Raw genomic sequence first — 17,205 nt, 5'->3', positions numbered from 1 at the left:
AACCTGACATTTGTCCCTATTGAAATTCATTTGGTTAGTTTTGGCCCAGGTCTCCAATCTGTTAAAGTCATATTGAATCTTGATTCTGTCTTCAGTGACATTAGCTACCTCTCCTAGTTTGGTGTCCTCCTCAAATTTGATGAGCATCTCTTCAGTTCCTTCGTCCAAGTCATTTATAAAGATGTTGAACAACAAAGGGGCCCAGGACGGAACCCTGTGGCACCCCACTTGTCACTTTTCCCCCAGAATGACAAGGAACCATTAACACACACACAGACACACACACACACACACACACACACACACACACAGACAAATTGTCTGAAGCAAAGGACAGGATGGCATCTTCACCCTCCATTTCACATATAGAGAATGACCGGACAGGCAGTTGAACCTTCCCTGTGGTGACAGGTCAGTGTAATCCACCACACTTGAGGACAGCAGGCTACCTTACAGAGTGCAGGCCAGGCTATGTGGTACACAAAACTCTGTCCTCCAACAAATAGGTTTGCATTGTTGCATCAGGTGTTAAGCATCAGCAAACAATCAAGTCATATTAAAGGGCAGCCTTCCCCAAATTAGTACCTTCAAGATATTTTGGACTACCAACTCCAATCAGCCCCAACCAACATAGCTAATGTTTAGGGATGTTGGGAACTGTAGTCCAAAACAACTGGAGGCACTGTTGAGGAAGACTGCCATAGGGTAAAATGCTTAGTGTGTGTGTGTGTGTGTTTAAGATCTCCAGTTCAGTTCCCAGGGTTGTTATGCAGAGCTGAAACTCCTATTACATAGAGTGAAACAGACAAGTTGCACAAGGATAGCCATGGCAGTCCTCCCCATACACCCTTTTATTCTTGAGCTCCCAGGGCAGGTGCTATCTGTCTTGGTATAAAAGATTAAAGATAGATATCTTCTACAGAAAATAGCCTCTTTAAAAAGTAGGTCTATTTACTTTATTTTATTGTAGTACACTTATATCCTGGCTGCCTTTGCTTCCATTGGGAAACTCAAGGTGGTGACAAACAGGAATTCCCACTGGTCTCCCATCTAGGTTCAGACCGGATCCTTTAAACCTTAATGAAGCTAAGCTGGTTTGTAAGCCACTATATCGGGTATTTCTAGAATATATGGAGATTGCAGTGATTTAAAGCCAATCAAACAAGAAAAATACACCAAACTTGAGTACTGTCAGTTGTATGTGCTGTTCCCAAATGAATGCACAGAAGTTTGTTACCTTCACAGAATACCCTTTTTTATCACGGTTGCAAACCTACAAATGATGTGTATGTCCATGTTGGCAAGTGGCAAAATGCAGCAGTAAATATTTTCACACTGGTAGAAGGCCTCTTCAAATAACTTCCTCCAGGACGTCAGTTTAAGCCACAGCATTATTTAGCCTGTGTTGATTACGTACAGCAGGCACGACATTTCCCCTTGGTTGTAGCATTTGTACCAATTCCTGTTCAAGATGCCTGCTTTGCTCAGACAAGATTTGGAGGCAGAGTTACAAAGTTCTAACACAGAAGGCAGAGCGGGCAGGCGGGAGGCCCAGGTTTGGTGAGGTGTGAAGGGAGGGAAGTAAGTGTCTTAGGCAAGGTGGGGTTGATGAGTGAAGCAGACAGGGGCACACAGCTGCTGCTTACACCTATGTAGGTGTTCTGCAAAACAAATGCGCAGTTTCAATTGTGCTGGTAACACTTCCTAATTATACTCAGGATGTCCGGCTGATGTTTACCGTGCCTTTGGACAATAGTGAACTAAATCACCTGTTGAAATCAGTGGGCTTGTGCTACTTTCATTGGGCATGGCCATAGAGTTAGGTGTGCCCAGAGGATATGTATCTACCAGTGCTTTGTAATGTATTTATTTTTCAGTTTATCCCTTAATCTGGGTTGGTATTAAATCTTAAAACCTTTATCACCATGTGCCTGTTTCCTCCATGGAAGACTGTGAAGAATGCCTCCTGTTTCACAAAGTATGCTAAATATGTATAGTTTCACCTGTGCACATTTTATCTTAATCCAAGAGATGAGCAGGAAAGGGGGGGAGAGAACCTCAGGAGATTTCCATGCTTTTGTAAAGTAGCAGAGGATGTGCATAGTCAGAAACAACCATGTATTCCTCACAAGAAATTAGTCTTTGGTGAGTGGGTGGACAATGTGCAGATGAAGTCTATGAAAAACGGGGGTAGCTTTGTTGATGGACGGGGTTAATTGGTGGTTATGTACAAATTATCCCCCCAAAATCAAGCAATCAGTCAAGCAATCAGGAATTAATTAAAACGGACAGAGCTATACAATAGATGAGGGGTAGCTCAGGTCTTTTCCAGACAAAAGCATATAGATTGTGGGAAGCTGAATTCATTTTTTTTTTAAGATATAAACTGTCATGTAAGGAAGCTGTGGAAGTGTGGCACTCATAACACTGCACATCGACTTATGGGATAAGATGCAGGCTACCTTGCCACTATTTTCAGTAACGGATAATGGGAAAATATGTAGGCATCACCTTTGACTCACCTGATTTTTAATAACCAGCAAAATACCGGTAACCTTGAATTCTAGAAGTCAAGTCCTTTAATTATTATTATTATTATTTTCATAATGACGTGTTGTTGTTGTTGTTTAGTCGTTTATAGTCGTGTCCGACTCTTCGTGACCTCATGGACCAGAGCACGCCAGGCACTCCTGTCTTCCACTGCCTCCCGCAGTTTGGTCAAACTCATGTTTGTAGCTTCGAGAACACTGTCCAACCATCTCATCCTCTGTCGTTCCCTTCTCCTTGTGCCCTCCATCTTTCCCAACATCAGGGTCTTTTCCAGGGAGTCTTCTCTTCTCGTGAGGTGGCCAAAGTATTGGAGCCTCAGCTTCACGATCTGACCTTCCAGTGAGCAGACAGAGCTGCTTTCCTTCAGAATGGATAGGTTTGATCTTCTTGCAGTCCATGGGACTCTCAAGAGTCTCCTCCAGCACCATAATTCAAAAGCATCAATTCTTCGGCGATCAGCCTTCTTTATGGTCCAGCTCTCACTTCCATACATCACTACTGGGAAAACCATGGCTTTAACTATACAGACCTTTGTTGGCAAGCATAATGACGTAGTTACAGTAAATAAAGGGGTCTTTATTTATAAACAAATTTTTAAAAATCTATTTCTATTCATAAGAACCTCAAGGCAAATATACCAAACAGGAACCAGATCAATACAGTAGATTAAGAACTGCATGAAAGCCAATTGAAATAGTATGATACTGTTTCAAAATTAACAGTATATAAACAATAAAGGATCCAGGCCTTCTGGGAAGGCCTGATGGAAGAAAAAGATGTTCAACAGATGCCCAAATGGTTGGCACCTATCTGATATGCACCAGAAGGAGTTTCCAGAACGCTAAACTGTTGCCCTGCTCTGTGTCATCATGGAGCAGAGCCCTGTGTTATGGGGCACAACTGGAAGTTGCTCTCCTGATGACTGCACTAGTGTATAGCGAATTCTGGCAATTGCGATTTTTCATTTTATTTTATGTTTAATTGCAATACTGAACAATTTATTGCAGAAGAGCTGTAAATAAGAGGAAGAGCCATTTAGGTTTCCCCTCCCTCATTTTCAGCTGTTCTTCAAAAAATGAAAGGGCACATGGCTTTATATTGGGGAAAACACTTAGCTCCCCCACCAATATAAATCCTTGTGCACTTTCATTTTTGCTATCGTATTGTTGAAGAGTCAAGGCTATAAAAATGGTTGAACTGTTTATACGTGTATTTATCACAAGCTTTATGTTTTTCCGATAGCCTTTGTCATTAATATGTTAATTTAATAAACACACACTTAGAAACTGTTGTTAAATTTGATTTTACAGTCTGCCATCCTAGCAAAGGGTTTCCTAGACACTGGGGAAGCCCCCGGAGAGAGAGTGCAGTGAAGAATGAAAGTCACTACAAAAAGAATAGTAGCATGTAAGCATCAGGCATCCTGGAACAGATTTTGAGATCAGGGAGATGACATTGTCTAAGGTGTTCCAAATATCCATTTAGAAAAAAACTCTCTTGTACCCTAAGAATTTGAAAACAAAACCCAGCCTGGAGTTTTTACACACTGAACAAAAGCCATTTCTGTGACTGCAACGGGAGTCACAGGAAGGAAAACATTGGATCTGCCTTTTCATAATGGCTTTGATTCATACTTTTGTCCCTGAGTGGTGCAGAGGACACACCCATGCAATGAAGCTTTTCTGACTTTCCCTTTCCTCTGCAGCCCCCTCTGCTCTCCCCAAATCTGCTGCTGTTGGGGGGCACTCAAAAATTACTTTAGATATTGGGGGGTGGCGAGCTGCTGTAGTTGGAAAAGGTTGTTAATCTGGTTCCTTACGTGAACAGAGAAGCAATTTAAGATCCAAGCCAGTCATTACACAACTTAAACTACAGTATTTAATGTAAATACAACTCATATACTTCAGAGTCTCCTTGCTTGTGAGTGGACAAACGTTCTACTGGCTGCACTTTGAATCATGTTGGTTAGTTAAAATGGGACAGAGTGAGGCACAAAAGTGAGCACTTTCTTGTTTGTGTGCAATAGGAAAGAACGAGTTCCTGATTGCATCTGATAGCTAAAATTGTGAACTGTTCTACCACTTGGAACCTAGCAATATAAGCAACATGAAGCTAGCGCAGCACCCATCTTCCTGTCATTCAAGTTTTGGTACAGCTTTTATAATTAGGATATGTTTCCTTTTTAATGGGTACCAACTGAAGGGGTAGCTCAGGCTTCATTTTGTGTACCTCTCTCAAGATGGTTCTTAGTGCATGGCAGTCCACATCCTATCTTGAGTTGGGTGCAGAAAAATTCAAGAAGCCTGTAGCAGCATTTATCACCTAATCAACTGGCTTCTGCTCACTGCTGCATAGAACATCTTACGAAATTCTTGGCCTGTTTAGATGCTGCTTTGAAAGCCCATAATGTAACAGCACCGAGAGAGCACAATAGTTGAAGGTGGTTCTTCATTGTAAAGTCAACAATTACACAATTACATTTGTCTTGCCATTTTACACTGTGATCTTTAAACAAGGGCATATTTTATTTCCACTGAAAGCAAAACAAAAAAGCAATCTGGTATAGTAGATAATTTGACAGCCCACTATTTGCAAGCACTTATTATTTTTTAAGTTTCTAATATGATTTGGTAATGCTTTGCTAATGACATATTCATAGCTAGAGAATGACAGAAAGGAGCAATGTTGCAATTCCCTGGTTGTCTTTTGCAGAATGCCAGTATGCAGTAGCTGCACTTTAAGACTTCCAGTTATAAGAACTTGCCGCAGAGAAAGAAACACAAAAGTTGCTGTGCTGACAATACATTAATCTTACATGGTCCAATAAAAGTAATAACACAGAGGCTTTAACATAAGAGGAGCCCTGGCGATCAGACCAAAGATTAATCTTGTCTAGCATCTGCTCTCTCACAGTGGTCACTAAAATCCTCTGATTTGGGACTTCCAAGGAGAAAACTTTCTCACAGAATACAATGATGTACTGGGTATATAAGGGATAAGGTGGTATTCCAAGTAACCTGATCCTGAGCTTTATAGGGCCTTATAAAGCCTTATATTGAACTTGGTCCAGTAGCAGATAAGCAGCCCATGCAAATCTTGCAAAAAAACCCAAAACTGTTATATGTCAATGGTAGTTTGCCCCCCACAAGCACTCTAGCTGCTGAGTTCTGCACTATCTGCAGCTTCTGGACCAACCTCAATGGTAGCCCCACATAGAGCACATTGCAGTAAGGTTCTTCCAGACACTGGAGAATCCTGTGCCTCTAGCAGCAGAGCTGGATCTAAGAGCACCCCCAGATTATGGACCTGTTCTTTAAGTGAAAGTGTGCCCCATCCAGAGCAGGCAACATAAACCACTCATCCACAGAACCTCTAACATGTCTGGATTCAAACTCAGTTTATTAGCTCCCATCCAACCCATCACTGTATCTGGACACCAGCCCAGGGCTTGCTCAGCATCTCCTGATTCAGATATTACAGAGAAAGAGAAATACAGTTTTGTAATGGTTTTCAATTCTACCCTTCAATTTTCTCTTGGATAAATGGGGAAATACTAATGTCCAGTTTATTTTGAGTTCATTATTGGATCTGTTCCTTTCTTTCCTCGAAAACAAGGATGAAGAGAAAGGTAGATAAGCAAAGGCAGTTCCCTATTTCATTTCCCGGGGATCAATTTTGTGGTGTTTGGTCTAAATCCATATTTTCGGAGCCTTTTAGATAAAAGAGTTTTCTTTTATTTATTTCCAGAAATCTGTTAAAGCAGTTCCATACATTGTTTTGTGAGTAATTGCTTCTCTGAATCGGCTTGCATAAACCAACTTGATACAAACAACTGCCATGTGAAATTATACAGTTTCTTTAATTGCTTTAGCCAGAGGCCATTTCAATAGCATCAACAACAGTACAAATAATTACATTAACAATCATGTTGGCCAGAGTGTTCAAACATCAGAACTCCCACTCTTTAGCATAATACACCATTATTCAAATAAATTGTCTAATAATTTCACAGATGATCCCCCTGAAGAAAACTCCATTAGCCTCTGCAAACCGAGACCGGATTTCAAATGCAGCCAATGCAAACTATGTTCCTTTTTTGTGTAATTGTTTTCTCCCTAGCCCTTAATGAACATTATGTGTTATAAAACAATATGCAATAATATTTGAAAATATAGACTTCCTCATCCTGGGCTCTAACCAGACAGTTATAGATAGATTTTCAATATCTTAACATAATTTTTGAAGCTGCTTTATTTCCTTTTTTGATATTTGTATTTTAATTTAGTGTAATCAAAGTGTGAGCAAGTGGCAATCGAAGAGTGGTTTCAGTGACTGGATTTGTGTAGAATGTTGCATGGAGTTGTGATTATGTTGTTTCTTCTGTTTTGAAATGACCTATTTCTTTCTTGCCATTCACAGGCAGGTCCTGTGTGTGTACCTGTACTGAGAATCTCAGCAACCCTCAGGACTTGTGTGCTGATAATGTATTGTATGGATGGTTTTGACTCTTTATTATGACTGCGTGTTCTGTAAAAACAAATTACAAAGCTCTAATTCAGGTTAGGGGTTGGTGGTGTGTACAGGGGAAGAGAGAGAGAGGTTAGTAGCAGTTGATTATCTAGTTTCTTTAAATTTCTCCCAAAGATGGGTAACTAGCAAAACAATTGCTTTGGAAATAATTTTGTGGCCAAAATCTAACTGTATGATGGCCCACTTCAGTTGTTTGAAACTTGCCATATAGTATTCATTAATATTATCATTTAGTGTCTATATGGGGGGAAATGTATAGAGGTAGGGAAGTTTTTTATGTTTAATGTTGTATTGTGTTTTTAATATTTGGTTAGGAGCCACCAAGAGTGGCTGGGGAAACCCAGCTGGATGGGCGGGGTATAAATAAATTAATAATAATAATAATAATAATAATAATAATAATAATAATAATAATCCATCCTTGCTAGCTCACTGATCATGACCACTCCTTCCTTGGGTTCTCCATTAATTTCCGATAATGCAGAGGAAGTGAGGCAACTCAACAGTACCACAAAATGAAAGACACAACCATTTATATGCAAACATAAATTAGTCCCTGAAAGCTACCATCCTGAGAGCAACCAGGGGTAAGACAAAGTTTTAGTAGCAGAGAAGTCTTCAACTTCGTATTTGTTCAGTTAGAAACCAGTTCCTGCTGTAATTAAAGAACATAGACATTGGAAAAGACTTTTCAATAAACAATAAGGGATACTTTAAAAAGAATTCAAAGAGCACACTGTTAAGAACATATGAATGACTAACCATTAAAAAAAATACATTAGAGGCAGGAAGCTGGATAGGAAGAGGCAGATGGACTTTTGGATGACAGGGCAGTCAAAGGTGTGCTAAAGGAGATTTTGGAGGAGCTGAATGAAATCTTTTGCATCTGTCTTCACAGCAGAGGATGTAGGGCAGATCTACCTGAGCTAACTTCTGCAAGAGGAGAGCCTTAGGAACAAAAATAGAAGTGGCAAAAGACGAAGTTCTAGGTCTCATTGACAAATTAAAAATTGGTAGATCACTGGGTCTGGATGGCATCCACCTGAAAATGTTTAAAGAACTGGGTAAATGAGCAGTAAAATGGCAAGCAGACTTCACTGTAAGCAAGTGTAAAAAGATGCACATTGGAGCAAAAACATTGAAATTTCACACATACACTTGTGAGTGAAGTGGTGGCTGACGAGGAATGAAATGTTAGGGTCTTCCTAGATAACATAGTGAAGATGTCAACGCAGTGTGCAGCAGCTGTGTGAAAAAGATGAATTGCGTGTTCAGGATCATTAGGGAAAAGGTTACAAATAAAACTGCCAGTGCCATTGTACATGTGTGGCCACACTTGGAATACTGTGTACAGCTCCTCCAAAAAGATATTTTAAAGTTGGAAAGGCTTCAGAAAAGGGAAATGAAAATAATGAAGGGGCTGGAGCAATTCTCTTAAGGGTAGTTCTCTTAGGCTGCAGCGCTTGGGTATTTTTAGTTTAGAGAAATGTGAGCAAGAGGGGACATGATTTGGGTGTGTAAAATTATGGGGTAGGGAAGGTGGGTGGGGGTGTCTTTCTCTCTCATAATACTAGAACCCTGGACCATTCAATGGTCTTCAGGACAGACGAAAGGAAGTACTTCTTCACAACAGTGCACTGGAATTTGCTCAAACAAGATGCGATAGCTTTAAAAGATGATTAGATAATCTCATGGCAGATAAGGATATCTGTGGCTACTTGCTAAGATGACTGAGAGGCAGCGTGCCTCTTATACCAGTTGCCAGGAATCACAAGTGACAAGAATGCTGTTGCACTTGTGTCTTGTTTGTGGCATCTGGTTGATCACATTCCAGATTTTATCAATCTTCCCCCCCCCCCCATGAAGTCAGCAATGAGTGTTGGGGCCAAGTATTCCTCCCTCCTGTCCTCCTGTCAAATGAGATTTACATTATGAAGATCACTACTCGCATTGAGCCAGAGTTGTAATTATTATTTATACCATGAGATTCCTAGTAATATGAAACCACTTTTTGGACAGTAGAGAGCAGCATCACTTTCCCATTTGATTTTTGCAACAACTCTGCAACGGAGCAGTGTTTTAATCCACTTTGAACCACTGCCTACCGTTATAGGCATGCACTTGCCTTCAAAATCCTTATTTCAAGGTCTGCCTTTACCCATATGAACTGATTTGGACCCTGCAGTCACCATCTGAGGCCCTTCTTTGTGCCCCCTTGCATAAGAGACCTGGAGGGTGGCAACACAAGAACAGGCCTTTTCTGCATTGGATCCCTGTTTGCGGAATGCTCTCCCCAGAGAGACTCGCCTGGTGCCTTCATTACATATCTTTAGGCGATAGACAAGAACGTTTCAGGCCTTTAGCTGATTAAACATTCTATGTCCCTTAAAATGTGTTTGTGGGAGATGTTTTGTTTTTGTTTTATTATGCATTTTGTGTTCTCGTTTTGTATTTTTATGTTATGAACCACCCTGTGATCTTCAAATGAAAGGTGGTATACAAATAACAAAAACAACATAATGCAGTCTGCCACAGATCAGCATCATCCTGAGCAGAAGTTTTCCATTGGTGCCATATCTGTCGTGCAGTATATTTGTGAAACCTGGCCTCCTTCCTATAGACTCATTGCTAAATGAGAGTTGGCTAGGTAAACTGGCATCTAGATTTTTATTTCAGACTACAGACCAGAGACTTAATACATTAAAAGGCGAAAAGTGCACTTATAAAAGTACGCAAAAGTCCAGCGTAGAGTTCAGTTCTTTTTTCTTTCTTTTCCTCTCTCTCACAATTTCTGACTTACTCTCCTCCTTCTAAACTGCTTTTGCACTCCAGTCTGAACTGCAGTTCACCTGAGTGCAAAAATTAAAATGGAGCATGGCATGTGAAAGCAATTGCAATTTACTGTGTTAAAACTAAAACATACTTTCATTAATAGATATGTACAATCAATCACTTCTAGCCATTGTTTAGAGAGAGAGAGAGAAAACTAGCATGCACATTATTCATAAAGAACATTTTCCCAGTTAAAAGAAAATTACATTTTCCTTCTGTAAGAGATCACTTATTTTAAGAAACAAAAGGAGCCACACATTCAGAGTGGGCCCATTTTTGTGGAACTCCCTTTCGGTTCAGGACAGATAGGCTCCCTCCCTGCTGAACTTCTGGTACTTACTGAATACTTATTTTTATTCCAGCAGGCTTAGTTTTAACTCATTTGGGTCTCCTGTACACTGCTTAGAGAAGACTGTGATTAAGTGGTATTCAGATTATTGACATAAAAATAAGTAAATGCTTAATAATTGCTATTCTGTTTGCTGAAGCCAGAAATGTACAGTTGCACAATATGTGCTATGCAGTTGATAGGATATAAATATTAACACCAGAATCGATTTGAATTTGCGGCTTATCCTGAACCTTGCTGTGTTTTATATGTTTTACTATAGGCTTTGTATAAGATAAGTCTCCATAAACAGATATAGCCAGAGCAGTTTTAAGCACGTAATTGAGAACAATCATTCTCCTTGCTGAATAGAAGTTATATTTATGGAATCAATTACTGTAAACTAGTGAATGATATCTGAAAGGAAGAAAAATACTTTGTGGATTAACAGAGTTATTAGGAGTCATCTAGCGCCCAACATCTATAGAAGCTTCCCATTCATATTTATGAGATGAATTTCTCTGCATGTACAGTGGGGAGTGGTTGAATATGGAACCCTTGAGAATTGGCTTAGATGATGAGAGGGAGAGAGAGAGAGAGAGCGCACTGAATTCGCAAAATGATGCTGATTTCCTTTTTGGGTAGAAACAAAATAGCCAGTTTAAGTCTACCACAAATATTGTGTACATGCAACGTACATAGAGTGTGCATCACATCTGGACAAATATTGAATCCTGAGACAGTGCCTTGGAGGGACTTTGGTCTTGCTAGAAATGAAGAGGGATCTGTAAAAAGTTACACAAGTTTGATGATCCAGACATCAAAATGCTGCAGACAATTGTTTGCTCAAAGCAATAGTAATTTCTTGCAGTTTACTGTACAGAGAATCACACCCACGTGGGATGTTGTTGGGAAGTCACAGCAAGCAGCAAAGTGGGAAGAAAGCAGAGGGAAAATCAGATGTGATTGACAGATCAGGCATGTATTCAGAGCAAATGATTTCACCCAGAAAATGAATCCTCCCCAAAATCAGCTTTGAAGGTGCCTAGCACAAACCCCACTAGGCTTATTTGCCTGCAGTTTGGTAGGTTCTTTACCCAGGGGGCACATCTCTCATGTCTGAAGTTTTCAGACCATTTGCCCACAAAATGTATGGGGAGATCAAGTGATTCCTTTTTTTTTAACCAACACAAAACTGCAATGGGAGAACCACTCCAGCTGAAATTTTGCGGGATTCATTCCCTCTGAAGATGTGAGTGGCTGCAAAATCTATCCATTTCTACCTAAAAATAAAGAAGTTATAGATAATATCATTCACATTTAAAGGTCCTTGGCATAAACAGGGTCCTGGACCTATTTGCCTGTAATTGGGCTGTCTTTATCCACTGTGGAGGAATACTACTCCTGTAAATGTTATCCACTCCTGACAAAGTTATTGCCGTCTTTTGATTTCCCGGAATGAATAGGCAGGGAAATGGAGATATGGACCCTAAGCTGAATTGGGCACCCTATGAAGCACTAGGACCAAGGCAGACTGTTTTCTAATGCTCTGAATTGGGTTGGAAGGAAATCTTGTCAGTGGGCATCCCTCATTCGTACAGTATTTATTAACTGTGTGTGTGTTCGTCGATTGGAAATACATAACTATGGATTAGTAGAGGGATGGGCAAACTCTGGCCCTCCAGATGTTGTCAGACTGCAACTCGCATCACCCCTGACTACTGGCTTTGCTGGCTGGGATGGTGAAGAGTTAAAGTCCCGCAACAACTGGAGGACCAGAGGTTCCTTTATCCATGGTCCAGTAGCTCCATAGAAACTTCCATGTTGTTATATATCTGATGCATCTCCATATGTTAACATTTGGCCGCTCAAGCAAGCACAACATTAGCACCGGAAGCTGCTCATAATAAGTCAGACCATTGGTCCATATAGTTCAGCACTGTCTGCCCTGACAGGCAGTGGCCCTTCAGGGTTTCAGACAGGAGTCTCTCCCAGCCCTACCAAAAGATGCTGGGAGTTGAACCTGGGAACTTTAGCATGCAAGGCAGATGCTCTGTTGTTACTGAATTACAACCCCTTTCCCCAATCACGTCACTGGAGACTACTCAAAATTGACGTCCTATGCAGTTAGAAGCAGTTCAGTTTACATGAGTAAACAAAGTCAAGAGGGACCAGAATCGGTGTGGGGAGAGACACCAGTGAAATACCATTGTTGGGGAAATATTTTACGACATTGAACTCCAATCCAAATGTTGTCCGTTCTGCTTATGATTAAGAGCAAACCACTGAATATTTGAATGGCAATTTTGAACATTTGTAATAGTCAGGCATTTTTAGAAGTTCATTAAATCAATATTGGCTGCATATAGAAAAGCTCTAATGATAGTGTACTGAAAATAAAGTCTCCAGAAGACAGAAGGCTTTAATTTAGGAAATACATGGCATGCATTTCATATCTGTTTGTTTCTTTTCAGATGTATCCCAATATATTGAAGAACATAGCTTCCGTAGAGTGAAAGAACGAGGCTTGGAGAAGAGACATTGAATCGCTAACTGTTCACAAGAAAATAACAAGAACATCTTCCATCTTTTGAATGCCTAAGCATTTGATCTACTAGTACTTGCAAGTAGTAAACCAGAAGAACCTACTAGGAAACCGCTATGGCTGGGATTAATTTTACATTAAGGGTTTGCCATTTGGTTCTGGGATTACTCATAAATCAATTTAGTGCATCTTCCATACCGAATAATGAATGTCCACAATTGTGTGTCTGTGAAATAAGGCCGTGGTTTACACCCCAGTCGACCTATAGAGAAGCTACAACAGTTGACTGCAATGATCTTCGTTTAACAAAAATCCCCAGTAATCTTTCCAGTGATACTCAAGTTCTTCTCTTGCAAAGCAACAACATTGCCAAGACCACTGATGAGCTCCAACAGCTTTTCAATTTAACAGAACTGGATTTTTCACAGAATAATTTTACTAGTATAAAAGATGTGGGGCTGTCAAATCTTACTCAGCTCACTACTTTACATCTGGAGGAGAATCAGATCACGGAGATGACAGATTACTGCTTACAGGATCTGTGCAATCTTCAGGAACTTTATATAAACCATAACCAAATCAGTACCATTTCTGCAAATGCATTCTCAGGCTTGAAGAACCTTTTAAGACTTCATCTTAATTCCAACAAATTAAAAGTTATTGACAGTCGCTGGTTTGATTCTACACCCAACTTGGAAATTCTGATGATTGGGGAAAATCCTGTGATTGGGATATTGGATATGAATTTCAAGCCACTCTCAAATTTAAGAAGTCTGGTTCTGGCTGGTATGTACCTGACTGACATCCCTGGAAATGCTCTAGTAGGCTTGGATAGTCTTGAAAGTCTCTCCTTTTATGACAACAGATTAGTTAAAGTTCCTCAGCTTGCACTTGAGAAAGTTCCAAATTTAAAATTTTTGGATCTTAACAAAAACCCAATCCACAAAATCCAAGAAGGAGACTTCAAAAACATGCTTCGGTTGAAAGAACTTGGAATCAACAATATGGGAGAGCTGGTCTCTGTTGACAGGTATGCACTAGACAATCTTCCTGAACTTACCAAGCTTGAAGCAACGAACAACCCAAAGTTATCTTATATACATCGTTTAGCATTTCGGGATGTTCCTGCTCTGGAAAGCCTGATGCTTAACAATAATGCCTTGAATGCAGTCTACCAAAAAACAGTGGAATCCCTGCCAAACTTGCGTGAGATCAGCATTCACAGTAATCCCCTCAGGTGTGACTGTGTCATCCACTGGATAAACTCAAACAAGACTAATATCCGTTTCATGGAGCCCTTATCAATGTTCTGTGCTATGCCACCAGAATACAGAGGGCAGCAAGTCAAGGAGGTGTTAATACAGGATTCCAGTGAGCAATGTCTTCCAATGATTTCTCATGACACATTTCCAAATCATTTGAATTTGGACATCGGCATGACTGTCTTCTTGGATTGTCGGGCTATGGCAGAGCCAGAACCTGAAATTTATTGGGTAACTCCACTTGGGAATAAAATAACTGCTGAAACCCTTTCGGACAAATACAAGCTTAGCAGTGAAGGGACTCTGGAAATATCAAATATTCAGACGGAGGATTCAGGAAGGTACACATGTGTGGCTCAAAACATAGAAGGAGCAGATACAAGAGTAGCTACAATTAGAGTGAATGGAACACTGCTGGACGGTACTCAAGTTCTGAAAATATATGTCAAACAAGCAGAATCTCACTCAATCTTGGTGTCTTGGAAGGTTAACTCTAACGTAATGACGTCCAACTTGAAATGGTCATCCGCTACAATGAAGATTGATAATCCTCACATTACCTATACTGCTAGGGTCCCGGTGGATGTGCATGAATACAACCTCACACACTTGCAACCTTCCACAGATTACGAAGTCTGTCTCACTGTATCTAACATCCATCAGCAAACTCAAAAGTCCTGTGTTAACGTTACAACAAAAAATGCAGCGTTTTCCCTTGAGATTACTGACCAAGAAACAAGCACAGCTCTGGCTGCAGTCATGGGATCCATGTTTGCTGTTATTAGTCTTGCCTCTGTTTCTGTCTATGTTGCTAAGAGGTTTAAGAGGAAAAACTACCACCATTCACTGAAAAAATATATGCAAAAGACCTCCTCCATCCCTCTGAATGAACTCTATCCTCCACTTATTAACCTCTGGGAAGGTGACAGTGAAAAAGACAAGGAGGGCACTGCAGAAACCAAGCCAACTCAAGTGGACACGTCCAGAAGCTATTATATGTGGTAACTCAGATGGTATTTTGCTTCTGGTAGTAAGGAGCACAAAGACTTTTTTGCTTTATTCTGCAAAAGTGACAAGTTTGAAGACTTTTGTATTTTTTTGACTTTGCTGGTTTTGTGGCAGAGTGGTGAGGACAGGTGGATATTTCAAAATGTTTTTAGTATAGCGTATCGCAATTGTTTTGACACACACAAATGGCAGCTTCACTTAGCTTCCAATTTTTTTTAGTTCTGCTTAATTTAACAATGCTGTTCTAACGATTGCGGGGTGGGGAATGGAAGGCTGGGATTGCCCTTTGATTTACAAGTCGCATGACCCCTTTCTTCTGAAGCCATCAACAGAAAGTACAGTGTCCTGCAAAATCTTAACTCGACCAACTTGAAAATACATTAAACCAGCTTTGTCATAATCTGGTCTAAGGACTCTTTTACTTGAGATAAAATGACAAGATTTTGAACAATGTTAGTTGGCTGTACTGTAATGTTGTATCAACTGATTTGAATGTTTTTTGACTATGAACAACAGGTTTTTTTCTTTTTTTATAGCTGAAGAGACTTAGGTAAAGCTAACAAAGCAATTAAGTGTGTACACTTTTTCAATGTAACAAACTAAATGTTAATTGCTCTTTTATTATATTTAGTAGAAACTTTTAAAGAAAACTTAATTTTTTTCTGTGTAATCCACCAACACCTGGCATAGAATGAAGACAGAAGTATAATAAATTATAGTTTTTGTTCTGTTTATTTTTTTTAGAACAATCGCAATAATGTATCTTTTTAGTTGCATCACCAGCTTTAATGGGTGATTATGTTTTGACATAAAATATATCCAATCTTATATAAAATTGTGGGTCTCTGGGTCAAATTAGATTTCATTTTTTTCCTAAAAAATCTATTTTATCAAATGTGAGTTTTAGTCACAGTTGGTTTATATATTAAACAAACAAAAAACAACCAAACCAACAATCTATGGATGGGTATTTCATTGGAAGAAAAAAACTTTGTATGTTGAATGCACAACTTGTTATGTTACAGTCACATCAAAAGCATGTGTAGTGTTTTTCTTTCTGTAGTGTATGAACTACATTCCAACTGGAACAAATGGTATCTTTCATTCTCTTAAGGAAGTCAAGCTATCGCGGGTTGCTTAATGCCCATGAAGCTCAATGGGACAGACTACTAAGTAAATGGGCTTAGGATTGCTCTGTAGGACAATACAACATGTATACATTTAGGTGTGATCCAAATTTTCCTCCATTGCTCTCCTGCGGTAACACAAGTTATTCTTCTCCTAAAATGTTGATATACCAGTAACTCTGCGCTAAAGGGAAGCTTTAGCTAGAAGCTTGTATTTTGCTCTTACATAAAGAGTTATTTCTGATGTGAGCGAGAAACCAGAGGTTATGTGCAACATTGATGTGATATATCAGGATATTCAGCAGATGCTGCTGAAAGCTTTCCCCCTTTTTCTGTCTCTCCTATTCCAGTTACATGAAAACATGATTTGAAGGCACAAAATCCAAAGAATTAGGGCTTTGAACATTTTAGGCAGCTTGTCAAAGAGAGAGATTAAGAGTGCAGGTGCAACTGCCTTTGCAACAAAAGGAAATTAGTTCAATAGATAGAGATAGTGTGCTTTCATATATTGAGAGTGAAACAGTAGGTGTGATTTTAAACACCAAAAGCTCTTAATTCTTGCCTACCCCCCTCGTACTGTTGTCAGTACTATGCATAAAACTTATGTGCAAGACCACCGCTGCCATACCCTCATACCCCTCTTAAGGTCTAACTATTTACACATATGAAATATATTTTAAAAATATAAAAAATTGTCCAGTAGCACCTTAGAGACCAACTAAGTTTGTTCCTGGTATAAGCTTTTGTGTGCATGCACACTTCTTCAGATACACGAAAGCTTATACCAAGAACAAACTTAGTTGGTCTCTAAGGTCCTACCGGACAATTTTTATATATATGTCAACTGCATCAGACAAACATGGCTACCTACCTGAATCTATTCACCCATATATACAGGGTGAGTCTTTTAAAAGAGACACTGTGGAACATGTGTACTCTGTATCCACGGGGCCTCTTTTAAAGGACTAACCCTGTACAACCTGAGCCTACAATGGAGGGGTTCATGGCATTAACACTCCAAGA

The 17,205-nt window shown here is 39.7% G+C and overlaps 1 protein-coding gene across 2 annotated transcripts in view; it reads left to right on the top strand.

Annotated features, from left to right (window-relative positions):
• The window catches only part of LRRN1 (leucine rich repeat neuronal 1), a 28,473-nt gene extending 12,686 nt beyond the window's left edge, over nucleotides 1-15,787 (top strand). For both annotated transcript variants that reach the window (XM_053378144.1, XM_053378145.1), the window contains exon 2: nucleotides 12,715-15,787. In XM_053378144.1, coding sequence (XP_053234119.1) covers nucleotides 12,902-15,052 — 2,151 coding nt within the window. In that variant the 5' untranslated portion in view covers nucleotides 12,715-12,901 and the 3' untranslated portion in view covers nucleotides 15,053-15,787. The remainder of the gene's footprint in view (nucleotides 1-12,714) is intronic.
• The last annotated feature ends 1,418 nt before the right edge of the window (nucleotides 15,788-17,205 follow it).

This window comes from Podarcis raffonei, chromosome 2 (assembly GCF_027172205.1).
Source record: "Podarcis raffonei isolate rPodRaf1 chromosome 2, rPodRaf1.pri, whole genome shotgun sequence".
Lineage (NCBI taxonomy): Eukaryota > Metazoa > Chordata > Lepidosauria > Squamata > Lacertidae > Podarcis > Podarcis raffonei.
Note: the sequence above shows the minus strand (reverse complement) of the source record. Positions and strands in the feature narration are given on the sequence as shown.